General features: G+C 34.1%; 1 protein-coding gene across 6 annotated transcripts; it reads left to right on the forward strand.

Moving 5' to 3' along the window:
• Nucleotides 1-765: 765 nt before the first annotated feature.
• LOC126762753 (protein SCAI) lies at nt 766-24,006 on the forward strand. 6 transcript variants are annotated; one of them, XM_050479761.1, is made up of 10 exons: nt 766-2,042; nt 14,813-14,953; nt 15,017-15,199; nt 16,018-16,248; nt 16,332-16,454; nt 17,333-17,476; nt 17,543-17,856; nt 18,361-18,615; nt 18,689-18,892; nt 18,960-24,006. In XM_050479761.1, the coding sequence occupies exons 2-10, from the start codon at nt 14,856-14,858 to the stop codon at nt 19,202-19,204; spliced, it is 1,797 nt and encodes a 598-aa protein (XP_050335718.1). In that variant the 5' UTR covers nt 766-2,042; nt 14,813-14,855; the 3' UTR covers nt 19,205-24,006. The 6 variants fall into 6 exon arrangements, with proteins under 6 accessions (XP_050335718.1, XP_050335717.1, XP_050335720.1 ...); XM_050479760.1 differs by lacking the exon at nt 766-2,042 and adding an exon at nt 2,669-2,777; XM_050479763.1 differs by lacking the exon at nt 766-2,042 and adding an exon at nt 14,265-14,486.
• The last annotated feature ends 536 nt before the right edge of the window (nt 24,007-24,542 follow it).

Consider the following 24,542-nt stretch of genomic DNA (forward strand, 5'->3'; position numbering starts at 1 on the left):
TCGGGCATTTGACATACATATATGTCACTGACAGTCTTACCAACCTAGAAATCATATTTCCAAGAATGGGTTTTCGCGCGTAATTTAAATTAAAAAGTCCTACTAATTTTTGCCCACAGTAGTAAACTGCAAACGCCACAGATCTTAGTTTAAGGTACATACATACATATATATACAATTTACAGTATTTAGTACCAGGATTAATACCGAAAACGTAAATGATATTATTAATAGAAATAAGTAATTTAGAGGGCTGTTGGCAAAAAATAATTAAATCGCTGCAACACTTCGTAGAAGAAATAATTTTGAATTTCGTTATTTTCAAAATGAATTATTATATATTTTTTTGTGAATATTATTATTTAACCATTAAACAATCTGTTGAGAAAGTAAATACAAGCACCTTTCCTTTAAACACATTCGTCGTTTATTTTTGTAAAAGTGTAACTCTGCAAATATATTTCTATGACATTTGGTGAACCCTGTTGTAATTGTAAGGCGGTGAGTAATAAACGATTTTGAAATATCTGCATTTACTTTGGGAAACGTAAGCTTAGTACAATACTCACTGTGAGCGCTAAAGCAGCGCCCACACAAAAACTACGAAACTACCCTCAGCAATCAAATTGTTGGCGAAATGCTCAGCACTTTCTGCTCACAATGCTCACAATGCTCACTGCGCATGCGCATACTTAAGTTAGGTCGTTGTGGTGTGTGCGGTGTGTAAAAAATCAATAAGCCACCCTTCGTTAAAAATGTAAATCCGAAAAAGTTCAATATCGAAACAATACGTAGACGTAAGTGAGCACAATTTTAAATAGGAAAAAATCATCAAATAATTGCTAGTAAACTAGTTTTAAATTAATGAAAACCAATTAATCATTTAGTGTAAAAGTATAGCCATTAAAAACAATAGAAATTTCATTCAAAATAACGATGAAAAGTTGATATATTGATGATGAAAACTTTTTACATGCCAAGTAGCTAGTCAGTGTGAAATAGTGAGTTACCAACAACAACAACAATAGTTACACAAAAAAGAAAAAGCGAACACCGAACGAAAGAACACCACAGAACCGGCAAATCCGCACATACGAACATATGTCAAAATTTGAACGACAGCAGTACAAGCAAAAGCAGCGACTAAAAAGGCACACATTTCGAGTCCGAGTTCGAGGACGGGTCCGAGCCAGGCGCAGTAACGCGAAATTGGTCAGGCGAACGCGTGTACAGGGCAGCAGGGCACAACGGGAGTCGCCGTAAATCTACCAACTGTAAGCGCCACAAAACGCTATTCGTGGACTCACTAAAATGCCGCGAATGCCGATTTACTTCCAGTTTTTAATAGAACTCTGCGATTAGGTCTCGAAAAAAATCCAAAGCAAGCGGGCAAATGCTATGAATTTATTGTTTCAAGCGATGCCTCGAAGTGTGCTCTCATCAACGGAATCGAACAACGGGCCGAAATTGTTTTTCCGCACCGCGAAGTAAAACGTGTGGGTGTTTAATATCGCTGTGATATCGTGACGTATGTATGTGTGAGCAGTGGTCATTGCAAAAAAAATCTAAAATATACATATATGTATCACGCCTAAAAGCACACTGCAGGTTTGCTATGCGAGCATGTGTAGGTGAGTCTGTCTGCCGTGCAGAACATGTAAGGACCTTAAACACAAAGAAAGCAGTAACAAGCGCGGCAAAGTGTGAAACAGCGAAGTAACGTTGAGTCAAAGTAAACCGAAAACAGCAGAATTCATGCGAAAAGACAACGACGACGAAAAGGCATTCAAGTGCAGAAGACGAATTGAATGCAAAGATAAATACGAAGACAGCAGCAGCAGCAGCAACTGCAACAACAACAACAGCAAGCTAGCCAGTCAGTGAAGCCGGGCAGCGCTGGCACGGAAACGCTTGTAGTGGGTGTCTCGCCGCGGAGTGGCAACTGCTCAGCGGCAGCGTATTCGAGTAAGCGGCAGCGGCGCTAAGGATAATGGCGAAGAGCAAAAACACGACAACACAATGAGCTGCGGTTTCACAAAAAGGTAAACGTGTTTGGAAATGCTTCCGTATTAACTGCAAACACACACATACATACGCGGTTAGTGGTTTGTGGAGTGCGAGTGTGTGTCTGTGTGCTTGTACGCGTGCACGCGCAGGACTCGTAGGCGCCAGCAACGGCACGGTGACTCTGTGCGTGGTTGCAGTGGTCAAGTTTTGTGCTTGTGTGTATTTAGAAGCGCCAAAAAGATTTGTGTAAATTTTAATAAGAGTCAATAAGAGTTTTAGCTGTTGTTTAATTAATTCATATTCGCATCCATTAATATTATATAGCGATAATTACCTCGTTTAGAGCGTGCAGCATATGCGATTACTTTGTCAAAGGTCAATATGCCACTTCCACTTACCAATATACTTACATACGTATATGGCTAAGTGAGCATGTGTGATTTCTGTCTGTTGTGTTAAATTCGTTGAATGAAGTTCTGAAAATCAGTTCGTATTGCAGGGGTAAATATGTATATTTCCACTACGATGCCTTCACGAGCTCGAATCGGAATCGCAGTCAATGCCGTTATCGCCAGTAGAACGTGTGCCGATGCTAAATGCAGATGCGGAAGTGAAACTAGAAAGTCGTGTAGTTGTCAAATGAGTTGTGAGCGAGGTGCGTGTGTGGAGAGTAGTTGCTTGAGTGGCTTTACGAAAATGTTGGCTGTCAAATCGTGCCAAAAGCAAATATTTATAAATGTTAAATAAATTAGGCTAGGTCAATAGGCATGGTAAGTGAATGAGTATGCGTGTGTGTCTTTACGTACATAAACCTACTTATGAATAGTGAATAAAAGTGTTAATTGAATTAATGGTTACTGAAATATAAAAAATCGTAAAAAGGTAAAAGAAAGTCAATAACCGTAACAAAAGGCTAAAAAAGTGATTCAGATCACAATGAAAAGCGGGTCTAACGACAAATAAACAAAAGTTCTAAAGTGAAAAAAATAGAAAATCTAAACCACTAAATTAAACAAAATAGGGGTGAAGAGTGAGTGATCTATTTCCACATTAATAAAAATTAAATCAGAAATATACTCTAATATAATATCATATATATGTATGCACGTATGACAAGTGATAATATAAAAAATATAAAAACGCTTTATATATTTAAAAAGAATGTTTAAAAATCAACTATTTATGACGATGTATATATGTATGCAATTGAGCACATTGAGGTCCTTTTCAGCATCACAACCACAAAAAACACAGAATCACCGCCTTGGCACCCTAAAAGTAGGCCACTGCATTTGTATTTCCGCATACATAACTTAAAACGTACACAACTCTATAAATAATTTATCTATAAATATATTTGTGTGCGTGTATGTGAAAGTGTAAAAGCTTATTTACACATTATTTATGCTTGCATATTCGTCTATGTACATATTTGGCAATCATCTAGCGTACTTTCAAAATTAAAATGATGTGTATGTATACACGTGGTTGCCATACAAACCAACCGATAAAAATCAAGTCAAGGAAAACTTTTTTACCACATATCTTCACGAAATTTGACATCGATTATTATCCTAGGTAACGGGAAGATCGCTATAACATACATCTGCCATACAAACAGAGCGATCAAAATCAAAATAAAGATCTTTTTATAGCCTCTTATGCTAACTATAAGAAATACACCTGTTAGGGCGAAGTTATCGCCTTTAAATAATTGTGGAAGTTTTAATGAGACAATGCTATTTTTTCATTACAGAATATTTTACTTTATACCTAGTACTACTACCAGTAAGGTCGTGTATATTATTATAGTGTAGTATACCGCAAAGCCTTCATTTCGTATTCGCTGAATTGCGTGACTTAATTTCTATTATTGAATTAAATACCAGCTATAATTAAATCGAAAAACCCGTTACATTACTGAAGTGAGTGTGTGTGTTTGAAATGTGTTAATTGCTGATAGTATTCTATTGCTGAGCAATTAAAAAAGTGTTTTCTTGGAAAAGACTTAATTGTGAATCACCATCATCTTACACCACATACAGACTCTGAAAAAGCAACGTTGAAATATTTATTTTCTTTAGAAATATATGGTAATCATCAAAAGCAATAGTAACAATAAGTGAATACACTTTTATAACTTCTTACCGCTTGTGTGCAGAATTAAGTCTGTTGAGAGCCATGATTACCAAGCAGGTGTTCGGAAGCCAATAAATAATTATGGAAGTTGTATTCTGTCTAAAATCTAATTTAATTACCCTCAATATTAGTATTCAAATTTGAGCTTCACAATAGATTTATATTTTCCATGCTTCTTAAAGGAGAACTAGGATATTATAGTTGTATACCGCCATCCATATGTAGTCATCGTGAATGTGTATATTAAATGTCTGACTAATGCTTAAAGCCCGGTGTTTTGTGTTTTGGTTTTTAACAAATCCAAATTCTTATTAAATTGCTTATCATTAATATTTCTTAAAGTTTACCAAAATTTTTATAAATACCTCATCCCCACATAACCAAGCGTCATAAACGCCTGGATAGTTCTTGGCCTAAATCAAAAGGACCATCTAAGTAGTGTATCGTGAACTATCAAAGTAATCAGAAATTATCCGTACTATTTCGAGATAAAAATTATTAGGTTAAGAAGAATTGAGAGAAGGGATTACGCAGGATGGTGTTCTTTGCCCGCTACTATTTAATTTTTTATCTCAAAACTCTCGTAAACACCAGAGAAAAGAAAGAATGATCTCTACGTATAAGTAGATCTTTATATCATACCGATATGATGTTGAAATTCCGACTAAGATTTTAGGCAATAACTTGAAAACCTGTAATTCGCTACACCGCATACATAGCCGCAACAAAATCCTCAAGTCGCTAGCCGTTACCATACAAGAAAATCTTCTGGCCGATCTGGCCTACGTAGCACCGATATGGTCGCCTGGTTGTAGTGAACAAAGCTTGAGATGTGTCAGAATACTTCACTCCGTAAGACGTCACCTGGCGAAAACCTATATAGACCTACATGATACCGGTTAAGGAATACAATGCACTCGCTTCCAGCATTTCTGCTTAAATGTTTTCATAGAAATCATCATGTTGTTGTTTTTATACCCTTGCAACCTGTTGCTACAGAGTATAATAATTTTGTTCACCTAACGGTTGTACGTATAACCTAAAACTAATCGAGTTAGATATAGGGCTATATATGCATAAATGATCAAGATGACGAGAAAAGTTGAAATTCGGGTGACTGTTTGTCTGTCCGTGCATAATGTAGCTTGTATCTTGATGAAACTTAGTACGCGGGTTGCTTAGTACAAAAAAATTATGAGTACGGAGATGAGCGTAATCGGATTTTTGCCACGCCCACAAAATTCCATTAACGAAAGTATATAAAGTGCCTTAGCTAAGCACAAAATATAGATATAAAACTAGCGATCGCAGTAGCAAGGCGCACCTGTGACCCGTGTATAATAAGTTAAACCACTAAGGCTAGAACAACCAAATTTTCTCAGCGCAAATATTATAAGAACCAACTAAAAGTGTGAAAATAACCCCGGTCACCCCCCCATATACAAAACAAACTAAAAACGCAATAAATCTAATAACTCATTGCATTAGAGACATTAAATTTTACTTCCGAGATGGTATGAGAGGGCTTTTGGGAGCTGATGTAAAAATTGGACGAAGAGCTTGGCACCGTGGTACCGCCCATATTTTGTTGATATCACATATCTCGGGACCCGACCAACCGATTTCGACTAAGCTAGGTACTTAGCATTCTCCTGTATTCCTATGTTACAGTGCGAAAATGTGCAAAATCGGACTACAACCACGTCTGAAAATATCGATCAATGCGGGAGACATAAAATTGAAATTCAGACAGAATCCTTTCCTGACAATACTAATTCTGTGTATCAAAAATGGGTTGAATCGGGTCACCACTTCCCTGAGTCCCCACTTCCGGGTGACTTTTTTCTGGTTCTTCTGGATCGACCAATATTTGAGTTATCTCAATGAAAATTACAAAACATGTTTTATTCATAACAGTATGTCGTTGTGCTTAAAAGAGATAAAATTGGGTGAAAAATTCAGCTAGCCCCATATAACGATTACCAGGATTTTCGAACATCCACTTGACTTTGTTCCATATGATTGGTGATTGCATGTAAGGTACCTTAATGAAACGCAAGGAACATTTTTTGAGTATGTGGTATATTAATAGTATGTGGTTCCGGTTGATACTACCCTCCACTAATATTTACTACATATGTATAGTGATTTCCATTTTTCTAACAAATCTTATGCCGAATATGTCGGCCAGAGTGTGAGTTAAATATATAATATATGTATATATAAAATTGCTTGGATTCCGATCCTTTGGTTGACATTTTCCACCTTAAGGTATTTCCCTGGCATTGGTTCTTCGAAGAGTGTAAAATGTTTGGTTGCACCCGAACTTAGCCCTTTCTTACTTGTTTCGTTTTGCAATTGTTATGACTTTATTAGCAAATAAATAATGTAATATGTTTATTGCGTGCCAACAATTTTTGTATAGTGGCACATATACACATACATCCGAGTTATTCGCTGAAATAATTATAATAATTACGTATCAAATCAATAAACCTTTAAGACAACCATTAAATGCGCACAAATAAACAAGGAAATTGTTTAAGTAATAAAATCATATATAAAAGGTTTCTACACTAACTAATACATAGACATAATACTGAAATAAACTTCAATGTAGGTTAATTTCTTTTTTGCATACTCGCTAATAAACCGTTATATGCATATGTAACGTGTCAGTGTAGACTTGCATGTGACAAATATTTCTCACTTTTCAATACTGAAAAGGCTGACAACAACCATAAAGCACATCTATAAACAGTAACAAGTCCTTTCAACTCTTTCGGCTGTCGTCGAAATTGCCGTTAAGGACGTATGTCTACATATATATTTTGAGTATATTTATGTGAGGATTTAATTGATTTGAGCGCGTAAAATTAACCAATTTTTGGATCGATGCGAACAATATATAGACGCACATATGTATGTACATATACACCGGTATGCATATACATACAGCACGCATGTATAAATTGATATAGAAAGCTTACTACCATCCATTTATGGTAGGTAGGTTATCGAACCCAGTAGTATTATCCACAAACAAAATAATAAATGACCTGAATAATGAATATGAACTCAATTAGAGCGTGTTTTTTAATTCAGAAAAGTTCCAAAATAGCAAATAAGGAATGGGTAGGTTCAGTTGCAGCCGATTATTATATAACAAACTCACATTATGTCAATAAAATGTCTCGGGAAAGTTCTTCCCTTACACCGGTTTCATTTAATTTAAAACAAAATAGCCTCAGAAAAATTGTCAATCGTACTTAAGATAATTGACAATTTTATCGATATATGTATTTGGCATAAAATCATCTAGAATAACGAGAAACATTATATTTAGTATACATATAAGTATGTAGTATTTGCGGGCTGTACTAACTCATAGACTGAAATGGAGTGAAAGACTTTGGCAGAGTACATCTCCGAAAATTCATTAGTTTAATTTTTGATGTTAACCGAACTCAAACGGAAATTTAAAAATCACATATGTATTCCCCGATAATTTCGCTATAAATCTGCAAATGCACGGAGAACTTAACATTCGGTATCAAAGCTTCAAAAGTTATAGTCAGATAGTGACTAATTGAGGGTTAGGGTAGTTATCATCCGATTTTACCTGTTTTCATACCGTATTAAGGAATGTCAGAAAGAAATGAGTGGAAAATTGATATTGAAGTGATGGCGGATTGGGAAATATGAGCATTAAATCTACTAAAGTGCGAGGCCACGTCTCTTTTGTAAGAACCCGTAAAACTTCAGTGCTCCTCTCGCTATAGTTCTACGCAATAGTTTTAGTCTTTGTAGCTTAATTTAAAGGCATTGATATTTTTCCGGTTAACTGTATTTTTTGTATCTGCAATATAGACCTCTTCAAAGTAGCAAGGAATGTCTGAAGGAAGCTTCATCTATCTCAATTTATATTCAGACTTCAACTCGTCTTAACTTCCTTATCAAATTGAAATGTGTTACACTAAACCTATCTCAATTGGTTTTAGATGTTACAAACAATGGTAACAATACTATTATACCCTATGCATCAAAATGGCACATCAAGTGTTAATTGAGCCCGATAGGGCGGCACTCCTACCTACCTACCATTATACCCTATGAATCATTTTGCGGGAGTATAAAATATAAGTTTGTCCATATTTTTGAGGAATTAAGTGTGGAACAGTACTTATCTAAAAATAAATGTTTTTCACGGATTCACGGAGCACCAGCGTTGGTGGACTTTTTGAGTTTGTGTGCTTATTTAAATACATACATATGAACAAATAAGTAACTTCCATTATATATACAAGGTGCGTTCCAAAGTAAACAGGACTTTTTGAATCTAGCGCCCCCTGCTGGCGCCATCTATATGTCGACTGGTGCGTTAGAATCTGCTATCTTTATCGATTGTCCAGTGAGAATTTCATGACGTTTCATCGATTGGTGAAGTTACTGCGTTTTAAGTGTGAGTATGTTTGTGTTATCGGTGCGAAAATGAGCTTCGAACAAAGAGCCAACATTAAATTTTGTTTCAAAATTGGTAAAACTTTTACCGAAACGTTTCAATTGATGAAACAAGTTTATGGCGATAATTGCCTATCCCGTAGCAGAGTGCACGAGTGGTTTCAACGGTTTCAAAGTGTCGTGAGGACATCCTTGTAAATGGCGATCAACATGTGGGCCAATTAAAATCCGTGATCACCGGAAATTCCATCGAATAAATCATTGAAATTCATGGAAATGGAATTGAACATCGCCAAAACATCGATTTATCGCATTTTGACTGAACATTTAGGCTTACGATAGGTGTGTGCACGGTTTGTTCCGCACAAATTGACTGACGGCCTGGTATGGCACCGTGCGCCTTCTTTATTTTCGGAAAAATGCAGTGCCCACGAAAGGAAACGTTATGCAGATGTAGAGGCCATTCAAAAGGATTGCACCGGCATACTGGCGGCCATACCGGCCAACGAGCTAAAATACTCGTCCGACATGATTTTGGATCATGAAAAAAGCTGTATTGGAGCAGAAGGAGACTATTTTGAATAAAATAAATTGATTTGACCGAAAAAAACAGTTTTTCTGTTTTTTATAAGTCCTGTTTACCTTGGAACGCACCTTGTATTTAGTAGTTTGGTCGACGATAATAATATATATAATAAGTACAGTTTGAAATGCTTGCTATTTGCACAAAACCGTTAAACTAACTGAGCAAGCAACTGAATGAAAGGCAGGTGCAGACAATGACTTATGACGTGGTAGACTGCAGAACACTAGACAAATTGGGAGCAACGTAGACGAGAAGGCAGATGAGCCAGTGTGACAGTTTAGACGATGCGTTGAAACTGTCTTAAAATTTTATTATCTTCCACTGTTAGGCAACTGCTAACGCACGCCGCTCAAAATTTAAACATTTCAGCAGCCTAAATGATGATTTTATTTATAGCCTGCCGCAGGTTAAAGCGTTATAGTATATACAGAGTACAGGTTGAAAAAGCACTTAAACGAATCCAGCAGCACACATACACATACACGTGCATAAAAAATACCTGCAAATAGTTCAAAAATATAAAGAGGTGAACCAAACACACATTTGGAAATAAATAAGTTAGATATGTATATGAATATGTATGCATGAGAATAGCTACTGAAAAATGCTGCATAGTTTGAGGCGCGTCCGCTGGTTTGAAGTACGATGTAACAAACGTGTTGATGAGCAGTAAGTGCGAATATGAGTTTTTCGTTTCGCCAACTATTCAGCGTTCTCTCGCTGCTCGTTAGACTACATTTATTCTGACTCTTGCTATATATGCACCCAGTGATATGTACAGTATACATACATACATATATGGTATGGGTTTTTATTTATTTTTTGGTGTTTTTTTCTTCATGTGATTCACTACTAAGTTGGATTTTCCAGTCAGCACGTACGTACTTTGAGCAGCTTTCCACTATAGAAATAGAAAAATACGCTATGAAGTTTATTTAGCGTTGGCGGCATGCTCTATGCGTCGGCGACGAGAACGATGGCGGAGCATTCGTCTGGATTTGTCGACATTTGCTGTTTGTTGTTCTATAGCAATTGAAAGGCAGTAAGCAAATACTTGTACAAATACTTATATGAATACATATATACACATATGCATATATAAGTATGATTGTGCAGGTTAATGAATTGATGAGATGTTCCCAGTGAATGATAAATGTAGTACGAAACGAGTGAATATTGGGCGTTTTGGAGTGAACTATGCTTATAATATTTTCAAAGGGCATATAACTAATAACAGTTATAGGTAACTTTAAGCTGTTAACTCTCTTATAAATATTTACATATATACAATAATACATTTTACAGGTGAATTCCTTAAAGCATAAAACAATGTAAAAATATCTTTATCTCGATTTTGATCGGTCACTTTGTAAGGCAGTCATATTCAATATTTTTGAAGATTGTAGTGGTGTCGTAGACAGTCATCCGTGCCGAATTTCGTGAAGATGTCTTTTTAAATGAGAAAGTTTTTCATATAAGAACTTGATTTGATCGGTCATTTTGTAAGGCAGCTGTATGCTAAAGCGCGCCGATTCTGACAAATAAGCAGCTTCTTGTGGTGAAAGAAACGTGTGCAAAATTGTTATTTAAACAAGAAAAAACGTTAACTTCGGTTGCACCGAAGTTAAATGCCCTTCACAGGTGCATTTTTGTTAGTAACTATGTGTTCAGTTGGTATGGAATCTATATGCTATAGTATTCCGTTCTGAAAAAATTTTTGGGAGATTATATTGTTACCTTAAGCAGTAATCCATGCCAAATTTCGTGAATATAACTTGCCAAATGTGAAAGTTTTCCATACAAGAACTTGATTCCGATCGTTCAGTTTGTATGGCAGCTATGAGCAACTTCTTGAAGAGAAAATGACGTTTGCAAAATTTCAAAACGATATCTTAAAAACTGAGGGAATAGTTCGTATATATACAGACAGACAGACGGACGGACAGACGGATATGGCTAAATCGACTCAGCTCGACATACTGATCATTGATATATATAGTTTAGAGGGTCTCCGATGCTTTCTTCTGGGTGTTACAAACTTCGTGACAAACTTTATAAACCCTGTTCAGGGTATAAAAACTGAGGGATTAGTTCGCGTATATGCAGGCGGACGGACTTCTTCGAAGTTTTTTCTGGGTGTTGCAAAGTTCATGGCAAACATAGTATACGCTGTTCAGGTTATAAAAAACAATAATATTGCAGTATAAGTCTTAGCACTTATAAAACTCAATCAGTCCAAATGTGATATAATTTTTCACTAATCCTCTAAAACATGTATTTACTGCTGGGTGAAACTGTGTAAACTTTGGAAACTTGAGTCGTCCCTGTCAGTTTGTCAAACTGTCTACCAAATGCTGCATTATTTATACACAAAGATGTATTCATAGCCATTATTGTTATTGTTGTTACTATGTACACTTGTTGTACAAGCATCATTTACTACTATTTGTTATTGTTGTTGGAACTTTTTCAACGCATCTTTGTATATACATAGTTGTGATTATTGTTTGCCTGTTTTTGTTTCTCTTCATTTCCTGTTCTCAAACCATAGAAATTTAAATATTGGAAATTGAACGCTTTAAAAGTAGTGAAACTCAAGTGTACAATATAGGAAATTAAAATCAAATTTTCTTTTCAATTTAAACGAAAATTTGTATGGTATGTATTTGAAAATTGTATATTCGCTGTTATATGCTTCTTTAATCATGAAAATTATAGAAAATTTGAATCTACTGAATTTTTCGAATTTATCTCCGCTGTTTATGGTATAACTGAAGATTGATTAAAAACTGTGCCGTATTTAAAAATCATTATAACCTTTCAAAAATTTAAGAATCCTCAGTCATATTTAAAATTATTCGCTTAACAAAAACAGTTTCCTGTGCGCAAAAGCCAACCGCAGCCAAATAACAATGCGTTTAAAAACTGCAATGAATGCAATAAAAGCAACAATTGCTGGCAACAAAAGTAGATAAGCGCCAAATTTCGCAGTTTTCGTCCAAACCCTTTATGCAAGTGCAGCCTATTTCTTTGTGTTTTGAAATCAATGCATTTGAAAGCAGTAACCATGCGAACGGCTGCGTGTGACATCCTTGGCGTATACGTAATTTTTTCATTCTCATAGACAGTTAAAGAGCGCAACCGAGTTTCCGCACACATTTCGGCACATGCATTTTGAAAATGTTACAATGTACCAGTTTTGGTTTAACCCATTTCATATTTAACTGTTTTGTTTGTGTGCAAAGGCTCTTTATTTTTTGAATTTTTAGTTGGCTACTAATATTTCCTCGTCTATTTCTTGCCTCATTGCATATGACGCGTGACGCGGTGTTCGCACTTGACTTAATATTAACACAAGCACATTCTCCTCTCACATATATGTATATATATTATTTATATATATATATATATGTAATGTATATGTATATAATGTATATGTATGTATATATATGTATATTTAATGTCTCACGTGTGTGTGTGTGTGTTAGGTATTACTTTCTCGCTCTTATTCCGTGCTTTCGCATTAGTGGTTTTTTACAGAAGTATTTTTATGCTTTCTGCCTACTCTACATTTTATGTCTACACCCTTGTGTAGTTGTGTGTATTTGTATATGTTTAAAATAGGTGCACTTTTATGTTGCTAAAATAAGTAAGTCAATAGTGGCCCCGTAGCACAATAACAAGGCGCTAGAGTTTTGAGGGCTATAATGAGCGGCGTGCACTTAAATACAAACATACATATATGCAAATATGCAAATGGGGCATTCCACATGCGTTAGGCGACCCCGATTTTAAAGTGTTTGTGTAATTTAATTTACACATTTTATGAGGGAGAAATGTTAGTCCACCTTATTTCTTCGGAAAACTTACATATTAGGATTATTTTATAAATACAGGTAATAACACGAGTATATTCTTTGCAGAATTGAGAAAAATGTTCAATCACTAAAAGTTTAACTAATTCGTAGATACTGATCTGATCTCTCAAAGTTGCAAGGAAAACTTCTTTATTTGACAAGATATAGATATAGATATAGATCTTTTTGTAACATTTTATGTTATAAAAATGCACCTGTGAAGGATATTTAAACTTCGGTACTGTGGCTGCAATGTTTTCTTATTAATTATTGTTTATAATTTTTTTTTTTGCAAAAATATGTTTATATAACAAGATGTACTATATGTAAAACCAAAAATTTTATATAAAAATTGTATTGGCATAAAATATAAGACACATGTGGGAAAATCGCCCAATAAAAAAATAATTCCACTTTAGAATAAAATAAAATATGAATTATTTTTCTAATAAAAAATTTAAGCATTTGCTTTGAATTTTTTGATTTCTTTTACAATATCCAAATACAACGTTATATCCATTTCGCTTGGAATCACTCACATTCTAATCTAAATACCAGTGCCTTAGCATGCAAAAATATTCGTACGTATTTTGTGTTTCTTCTCCATTATGTACATTTTTGTATATTACGAAAATATTTACCACTATCCAGCAGTTATCGATGTATCGAACACAGAAAATAAAACAAAATCATCGAATACTTGTGCTAAGTTACCCCAAAAGCCGATGCTTCATCTCCCCTTGGCACGTCAAGTGTGACACTTATATTCTACATTTAACCGCACGGTGCCTCTCGTGCCTTTGGCACCACTTTTACTGCCACAGCAGCACCTACGCCAAGTCGCCTTTCACTCGTGTACGAATATGTAATTGATTCTCCCGGCAGCCTGTCATTGAGTGCAGATTTTTCATATTATCATTTTTTTCCATTCCCATATTTTGTTGTCTTTCAAGTGCAATCAGATATGTAGCTAATAGTACACACGAGCACATATATAGATATGTGCATATGTCTGTGCATAGTTGGCAAACAAATGGGTGTACCCACCTCGCTACATACATGTGTATGTGTGTGTATGTGCATATTCATACAACAGCTGCTGTTGATGATGATGATCATATCGGACTAGTGTTGTTGCCGCCAAGTTTGGCGTCGATGATGCCTTCAGCAGCGTTTATTGAATCAAAAGATGATTCAGTTTGTTTATTTGAGCCACTGACGTCTACCACGTTCACCGCACCGCGCCGAACCGCACGTGCTCGGTTTCTTAAAACTATTTTGCTTTGAACGATTTAATTGGCAATGTTGGTGAGTACGCGTGTGTGTGTGTGAGAATATTAGATACATTCAAGTGCTTAATCGCTTTTTCAATGTGAGTGCCACTCATAGATATCTGCTGCAGGCCCCCGCACACCCGGTAGATGGTCATCACTTTCGTAAGTATGCCACAGACGTCGCCGCTACAACCGCAATTCGCATTTCCCCATTCATTCGGTATGCCAGTATTTCATAGTTCAGTAGACAAATGTGAAAGAGCGCAATGAGTTTTTGAATTTGTACGGTGAGGGCGATAATACAAAAAAACTGAAACAATTTTGTATTAAAAATGAAAAATTGTTTTTATGTAAAGCCTGCACCGCTTGCTTTTTGTATGATAACTACACTTTTCTTCTAATGACCAATATCATTTCAATTAATCTCTACCTAAATTACTTGTACTCATTCATATTTTGTATTCCCACGTCTTGGTACTACATTTCAGCTCCTTAATAAATTACACATAACACATTAGAAATTGAAACGGTATGGTGAAAATGGAATCCACAGAAGAACAGGATCGAAAGTTAGTATTGGAGTTTTGTCATTTGCTCGAAAAGTCTAAGCAACTCTTCAATGGACTCAGGTAAGCTAATCTATATTTTCGGTCAGTAAATTTGAATATTCATATTTAATTGTTTCCCTGCAGAGACCTGCCACAATATGGTCACAGGCAGTGGCAGGCGTATTTCGGACGCACTTTTGATGTTTACACGAAATTATGGAAATTCCAGCAACAGCATCGCATGGTATTGGACTCGAAATACGGATTGAAGCGTTGGCAAATAGGCGAAATTGCAAGCAAAATAGGACAGCTTTATTATCATTACTAGTAAGTACTCTAAAATACATTTGTTATTGCGAAGCGGGTGCATACTTAGAAGTCTCTATTTCTTTTTAAAATTTAAACTTGAATCGTTATAAATTAGAATTTAGTAGAAGAAATCTTAGATAGATGATCAAGGGATGTGTTTGTAAATTAAGTAATTTACGTCACATTGTGAACATAGTCTTGTAATAGATGTGGATATTGAATGTTACAGAAATCCATTTATCCATAATTTTACGCACGAAAATCGTTTGTTTTATAACTTCTGTACTTTCTACATATTTTTCGCACTTTCGATTATTACCCATTCTCTTTACTGAAAATATATTTAGTTTTATTTCTCTGCATAATCCTTAAAATTAAGAAAAAAAATTATTTCCAAGAAATTTTATAACAATACGTTTACTTTAATTCTCCTATATAGCCCTAACGTTAGGTTTGGTTAGGTCGTAGGGTTGATCCTAATCGTTGGATCTTAATTAGACCTTAAATCTCGCATTCGCACAAGTTTTGGTTGTTAACAAGCGCTAGCCAGGCTCACTTTAGGTCCATAAGCTCAGCGCTAGCATTCAAAAGACATCGGAATAGCAACTCGCTTCCAATCGGATAAAAGGGTTGATGGAGAGCTCCGGACAGAGGAATGTAGACTTTAGATCTTGAAAAAAAGTTGAGGTATCGATAGATTTTCGCACGATCGATTATTTTCTAGAAAACACATAAAACTGAATACTGAATTAACAGAATCAAGTTTTTATAACTAGCAAATTCTTTATACCGGTATCAAACTGTTTATAAATAATCATTACTCTTTTATTTCCCAGCTTAAGAACCAGCGAAACGAACTACCTGAACGAAGCTTATCAATTTTATGCAGCTATTAGGGGTAGGGCTTATTACTCGCGTGCGATCAAAGAAGATCGGCCCGATTTAATGGTGAAGAAGTTGCGTTACTATGCGCGATTTATTGTTGTTTGTTTGCTGTTGAAGAAAATGAAGCTTGTTCGTGAGTTAGTGACAGAACTGGAAAAGCAAATACAGGAATACACAACAACGTAATTATGAATAAATGCAAAGCATACCATTTTTGATTTAAAAATAGTCTAAGAATTTCAACAAAATCGATTTTTCATTGCAGTTACGAGCCAGAAGACCATTTAGAATGGTCATTAGTTTTAGAAGAGATCAAAGGTTTTATAAAAGCTGAAGCTGCCGTGGCTGTTCTTCATGCGGATTCCAATCCCATCATACTTTCACACAGGTGAGCCAAAACGCAAAATTAAACACGGACGCCGTTAAAACGCCGTCGCCCGCGCCCGTGCTTTCTGTGGGAGGAAATAGAATTTAATTAATACCTAAAAAACTAACTTACTAACTAACTAAAAAAAGAGTAAAATAATACTGCGTGTTGAATTGTACATATTTATTTTGGGAGGTACTCTGGTTACATATTAGTTTCGAACTTTAATTTGATTTGGCAAAAACAAAAACAAAAAAAGAAAATATTCTTTAACAATAAGTTATGTTTATGGTTATTAATAACATTTTGTTGTTTTAAGCGATACGATATTTATATATAGGTTATTGTGCTTATCACAGAAGACTTGAAACATCCGAAACAATCATATAACAACATCAAAGTCATGTATGCATACATTATTTTCATTCTCAATCGCCAGCACATTTCACGCATTCATTCATAATTACATAATTACATAATTACAGCGCATAACTGTTTTATTTTGCCGCCACTTTCGAACACGAAATGCTATTTTTATTTTGTTCTGCATGTTTTATGGTTTTCACGAGTAAATTGCTTATGACATTGTTGTTGTTATCATTATTGTTGTTAAGTTAACTCCATCTCACCGATCAACGCGCCACTTGCACACACATGTCAGTCAGTTGATCAGTCAAATCACAACCTCACTTCACACTCCAGCAAATCCCTTCGCCGCAATTTTCATATTCAGTGCGTGTCGTGAAACAATCGGCACGCCCACTGCCCACTTCCACACACTCACCACCTTCCCACACACTCACACCATTTATAGCATCACATTCTCAATTCTTCTGTGAAAGCACGGGCCCACACTGCCGTCTCTTTAGAATAGCTTGACTTCACCAACTGATATTCAGTGGTTCCGGTTCTAGGTTGTCGCCGCTAACGACGCCACCATGTGAACGTTCGCCGCACATGACGTTGAGCCTGCAGGAGATACTCATTGTTGGCTCGGCGTGCGAACAAGCGAAGTTCTCTGAGTTAACAATGGACATGTTTAGGTAAAGTCAAATGCAGTCTAATTTAAACGTTGGAAAATTGAATATTTATTCTTTTTATTGTTGTAGAATGTTACAAACGCTCGAACGGGAACCAACGGAATCAACGCATCCGATGAGCATCACACATGGCATGCACGGGCACGATGCCAGCCCGGCTGCCAGCCGCATACCACCATATGGTGTTCCAGGTTCTAAGGGTTACTTAGAAAATGGCCGTCATTATAGAGACAATCCTCACAAATATTTACTATACAAGCCTTCTATTAGTCAACTTCTGGTGTTCTTAGCTAGTGGATTTAAAGAATTGCCTCCAGGAGGCGCATTACTCTTATATATGTCAGCTGATGGTTGTTTCTCGACTACAAAACATCCAGAGGACTGTAAGTAACAGAATCCTTAGTTTCTAATTATTCTGACTAGATTTTCTTAAATGAGGAAAAGTTTCTTACTAAAGTGGTTCTATTTGTCATGCAAGTCAAATTTTTTAGTGAGCAATCCGTCGAACATGTACTACTTTTTAAAGAGTACTTTGATTGTCATTAAATAATATAATGTATTTAAAGAGGTTTCGGCAGTCACTGTGGTTAAAACTATCCCTAGTGTCTGTTAAACTATATGGAAACGTCTCAGAACTACCACATTTTGTATATAATCTTTGACATCACTCTGAAGTCACTAGTTGGACACAACATAAAAAGATTTGAGAAATATTGTATTTGATGAAACAACATAAACTATCCTGATAGAAATTTTAACAAATTAAGTACCGAACCTATTTCTTCGCTGTGCTATTCTGTCAAAAGAAAAATATACATATTGTAGAACCTGTGCTGCTAAAATGTTAAATATTGTTTCAGTGACTATTGTATTTATTAAATTTATAGATGGCTATGAATTGGGTGGCCTTGCTACGAGCGTCAAGCGTGATGGCGTCGAAGGCGGTGGCATAGCGTGCCGAGGGAAGTCCTACAAGGAGAATCATTGTTTGTATCCCGGAGACTTGTATCCATTCACACGAAGACCAATGTTCATTATCATCGATTCGGATAATTCGTTTGTCTTTCAACACATCCCCCGGTACTTTGGCCAACCATTAGTCATATTAATGTCACCGCAGGATGTACCGCCCGCATTCCAAGGTAATCAAATTCATATCTTCCACATAAATATGTTACCTACTCATCACTCATAATTTCAATTACTTTTGTACAGCTGATGTCCAACATCATGGTTCACTGTTCACATTGTTCCTGCATTCCCCCCTGACGGCGCTCTGCTACATCTGTAATGTCGGTGATGTGCCCATACATCATTGGGAGCGCTGCCAATCGCACGTAGACCGCTTCATAACAGAGGCATCAAGACTTGTGACGCGCTGTCGCATCGATGAAATCGAGCAGGGCATAGGTTTTATAGGTACATACATACTTCATTTGAGTGTAGGTAATAAGATTGTGTGTGATTAAAATGATTTGCTTTGCAGACTCATCGTACGTACAGTTCTTCGGTGATGACTTCTTACGAACGCTAATACTACGTTTCGTCTTCTGTGATGTTGTACTGAGATTGCATCGTGGCTTTCGTGGACGTCATATGAGACCACGATGCGAGCCACCATTGCCATCCAATGAGTTACTCGAGCATCCATCACTGTCGCATATTATATTCCAATTAGCGTCGGCGCTCGATGTGCGCGGCCATTTCTCCGACGGACCCGAATGCGACTGATGATTTTTTAGTAATACTTGTAAAAATATTTATTATTTAAATTTTCTTGTAAAGCAAACAATAGTCATTAGTAGTACAGCAATAGCAAGACAAACACGCAAGTTGGCAAAAGTTAACTCTGGCAATGGCAATATGATTGGGAGTGATTATAAGATTGCGAGCAGAAGAAATAAATTTAATTATTACGATATTTATTATAATAAAATTATTGTAATTTTCTATGAAATATATATAACTATTTACATTTATTTTTTTCTTAGTATCGGTTCCATAGCGACTTTTTTACAACATACATACTTAGGTGCATACAAGAAAGTTTGTAAAAGAAATATAATTAATTACAAATGCAGTAATTGTAAAAAAACTAAAAATGGAAAAAATAAAAATAAATAATTTTATTTCTTTTCTCACAATTAATTATAATAAACTGTAGATAAACTTTATGGTTTATGACAGCTAACAAATTTTACAACTGAGCGAAATAAAAGAGATATAATTATTGCGATAAATTAGTGCTAAACCAGAAAAATATTGCTGAGCTTCAATTGATGCAGAATAAAAACAAAGTCTTGAAGACGTATTTACATGCATACATGTAAAACTACGTATGTATGGATAACGCTAAGAAAAATTTGTAAAGTTAAAAGCCGAAATATATTTATATGTATATGGGCAGTATAGAAAACTATCAAGAGTATACGCTTTGACAAAGAGGATATACAAATTTCTACTTGCTGTGCTTAAATGACTTGCAAGTAATTTATTTATAATTTTTAAAAAGTAATCTATTTCTTTTTAATACTTTCCTTTTAAAAAGCTTAACTGATAAAGTTAAGCATAAGTTCAGCCTGTTGATAGGTCATATATACATATGTGTCAAATATTATTAAGTATTTGTTCTACAATCTGTGAAAATTTGGTTCGAGCAGAAAAACACTGTAGTTGTTGCCATTTTTGCGATTCCTGTTTAAATTATAGAATTTTAGACTTTTTCAATCTGAAAAATAATTTCTTGATAAACAAAGAAATACGTACATGTTTAATACTTTTCTACATTGGAATCCGAAGAAAGAACAATCCAGCTTGTTCCAAACTTTGATTATCATTTCATTTAAAGTTATATAACAAATTTGTTTCGAATTAAATGGCAAAACATACCAATTTTAATATTTCTATTTGAATTTTGCAAAATTTGTTAGATATTTATTTTTGTATACGTAGAAATCAGGTCTATTTAATTAGTCACAATTTATCTAGCAATTTTGCGTTGGCATTTTACTGAAAACTTTAATAATTTTTTTTTAGAACTTTGAAATATTCTTTTTATTTATGAATTGTTTCGACTTTTAACTTATTTAGTATATAAACTATACCATCTTTTAAGTTGGATCAAATCGGTGCATAAGTATTGCACTATACTCCGGACAAAACGTGACCACGTATTTTTAGTTGAGATATAAACAATACTGTCCTTGAAGAGTTGCATGAAATTGGACATAATGTGCTTAATTCGACCAAAATTGTTACGTATCTTCATCCATTCAAACTTGTAAAAATCTACATTCGGGCGCATAAATTTGAATAATTAGGGCGGTCTTTTTTTCAATAATTTTTTTCTGTGTCCAAATAGCTTTTATATTTTAGAAATTAAATTTCAAGCCAGATTTCTCTGTGTTTTTTTAACAACGGCTAGCAAAGTCATTTAAGTACAGCAATCGCTGTTGTTGCGTCCGGGTATGAGTATAAAAGCTTTAAATATTAGGATGCCTACAGGCATCCAGTGCTGTTAGTTAAGATGAAGCTTTAAAAGCTGCAATTAATTCAGTTAAGTACTTACATGTATCTATTATTCTCTACCTCTTATTTAACTAGTCTTTCTGCCAACCAAAAGGCAACTAGAACAAAAACAAACAAAATGTCCTTTATGCTCATGACTGGTCACACAAAACACAACAGTTGAACACCGATTTGCTAATTCATAAGTTGTATGCAAATACATGAAAAATGAAAACGCAGAAAAAATTTAATAAAAATACAAATAAAACTTAAGTATTATAATGAAAGAGAAGTAAATATTATAAAAGCCGGAAATACAGTTAAATTTAGCTCACTTTCTACATATACGCAAATGAAAAAATAAGCATTAAAACTTATAATTAATACATAAAGCAAAACAGAAAACTAAAAATAATTACAAATAATTCAAAAAGAAAAAGAAAATCGAGCAAAAACGTACGAAGCAAACTGTATTTTTACTATATGAATAAACAAAAATCGCGGTAGGTTTGTGTGAATGGCTACACAGGAACAACATTCATTTGTAATATACATAATGCGCTAGGTATGTTGATGATAAATATGACAAATTAATATAAATACATAAATACATAAAAAAATATACTCATTTTATAATATATTTTTGCGGGAAAAATTTTATACGATGCAATGAAACAAAAGTATATATATAAATACCATAACTATAAATTTAAATTACGATAAAATAGCATATACATACATACTTATAATTATATATACATACATATATATAAATAATAGATTTATACTAATGAATTATGATATATAGTATACAAAATCCAGTGAAATCAGCAAAGCAAATCAATAGCATTAAATAGGCAAATGAGAGCAGCAAATAGCGTGGGAGACGAACGAAATTTATATATACACTCAAACATATATGTGACATCAAACAAAAGAGCAAAAGCGTGTAATAATGGTGAAATGGCAAAATGACTGTAGTATGTATTGACAACATTATGCTGACGATGATTATTACAGAAACTAAAAATTAAAAAACAATAGCAAAAGTGTGGAAAATCGGACAAAAACGTTTGATATTTCTTAGGAAACTGAGATTACTGGGGGATATAGCAAAAAATGTCTATACAAATTTGTTTCATCACAAACCTCTTCCTATGCTTTTTCGTAAATGCAATGTTTCCACAATGCGGCTGAGGGGGGCTGGTTTTTAAGCAATTTGAGGAGTCCAAAATATAACTCGCATTAAATCTTTGATCTTGTTGTTTGAGCAATACTTATATTTAAATTTTTTAATTTGGAAACTTATATGACCATGTGATTTTTAAAACTATATAAATTTCCATAAATGCATATTTTTCAAGACGAATTAACCCTCAGTCCATTGTAAGATGTTTATCTTGCTAAAAAATGTTTGCCTAAAATTGCCAGCATATTTATACAAACATAGTTATTTACCTTATATACATACCTGTAGTGTACTGCAATAAATTTCGATTATAACCTTTGGAGTTTCTATTAATTACGCTTTGTTAAATGACCGTTATATACTATATACTGTTCGCGTGCAAAAAAAATTTACAAGTCAAAATCCTTAGTAGTATATACAAAAATACATAAGTTGGTGGAATTTATAAAACCCAAAAGTACTTACGTAACCATGAAGTAATTTCCTCTCTCAAAAAACCAAAAAAAAAATAAAAATCGGAAAAAACCACGCCCATAAGAGTTTCAAACTTGCCACCTACATTTGTTTAATCATTTTCAAAGTGAAAACGAAAAAAAAATAAAACAAAACAATTATGTAATAACTTAAAGTAATATTAAAAAATATACATACATACAATATATATATATATATATTAAATTTTGTAATTAACTGGTGGGTCATGCAGGGCAATCTGGTTGGCGTTCAATGAATGAAGACTCGCTTGAGAGCCGGTAAAAATATTTAATAAATTCAACATAAATCTTAGCAAATATACTAAACTGCGAAAGTATAAACAACAAATTATGGCAGCCAAGCAAAAAAATTTATGAAATAAACAATATTCTGCATTTAATCAACTAACATATTGATATACAAACTCATTGCAAGCATTTACATAGGAGCAACAACTACATACTTATGTACATACGTGTACTTTCAGCCAATACACACATACACATACATACATACAAAAGAAGTCCAAGAAAGTTAGTTTCTAACAAATTGAGAATAAATTTAAGCGCTTTCATCCATTTGTACCCCCCAAATCTGATCAATGCATATATAAGTACAGTACATACATACAAACAAACAAACAAACATACGTAGTAGCAAATTAGGGGTTCACTGCCGTAATGTCCGGCCAAAGGCTCCACTTATTCATATACTCCCACGCAAACGAACATAGATAATACATTCATACATATTACAATAACAGTAAAGTGTGGCAGGTGTACCATATAAATAAAACAACAAAAATCCTTAATGCATTTAATGTCAAACAACCAAACGAATTGGAATTAACTGTATTAATTGAAGCTGTTATGCATAAATAATTACATACGTCATATACATACCACATACATAGATGCGAAGTGCAGGCATGCTAACATATACATACATACATATTCGTAAATGCACACTAGTACATGTGCACCAATACAAAAGGCAAAAACATCATCATTATCACGTTCATAATCATTAGCAAAACGAATTGGTAGTGGAAGGTGATTTCTTAAGGCAAATACAATATAACAATAGTTGAAGGCAGGCATACATACATATGTATGTATGTATTTGAATCGAATTCATTGCTCGATTACTCGAGATATGACAACAACAAAATTGTAAACAATAATAAGAAAATGTATAGAAGATGGAAATGATAAAAGGTAAATAGCATAGCAAATCAAATAAATGAAAAAGTAATAACGAAATGGCAAATGCAAAACAGCAAAATATTATACATACAATATAAAGAATAAAATAAAATGCTGAAAATGCGAGAAAAAATAAAGCACACGTTCGAAAAAATGCACTTGAGTTTCTATTTACTTTAATCGAAGCAGGGCTGCGTATATTTTACTTTAATAATTTTTGATTGAGAAGTAAAGTTTCAATTCCAAACATTTTAAATAAAATTTAAAATTTCTATTTTATTTTGCGATTAAAAGTTAATAGTCAAATTAATATAATTAATTTAATTAGAAATTAGATTTTTAACTTTAAATCAGAAAGAAAAGTTAATTGTCTAATTTATGCAATTAATTTCTAATTTATTAGACTTTCTATTTTTTGATTCTACTTAATTCGATTTTTAATTTTTAATCCAGAATTTCGGCGTTAAAATACAAATAATTTTTAATTAATAAATTATGTATATTAATAATTTTTGATTGGAAAATAATTAAGTAACAAGCTTTTTAATTCAAAATCCAATCCGTTTATTAGTCAAAATGTCCTCTCCTATTTTAAAATAATAATTAAAGATATCTGATTTATAAGAAATAATTATTTTTTATACCCATGCAGGTTTCAACAAAAAAAGAATTATTTAATTATGTTTATTCTCCG

The sequence above is a fragment of the Bactrocera neohumeralis genome, chromosome 6, assembly GCF_024586455.1.
Source record: "Bactrocera neohumeralis isolate Rockhampton chromosome 6, APGP_CSIRO_Bneo_wtdbg2-racon-allhic-juicebox.fasta_v2, whole genome shotgun sequence".
Classification (NCBI taxonomy): Eukaryota; Metazoa; Arthropoda; class Insecta; order Diptera; family Tephritidae; genus Bactrocera; species Bactrocera neohumeralis.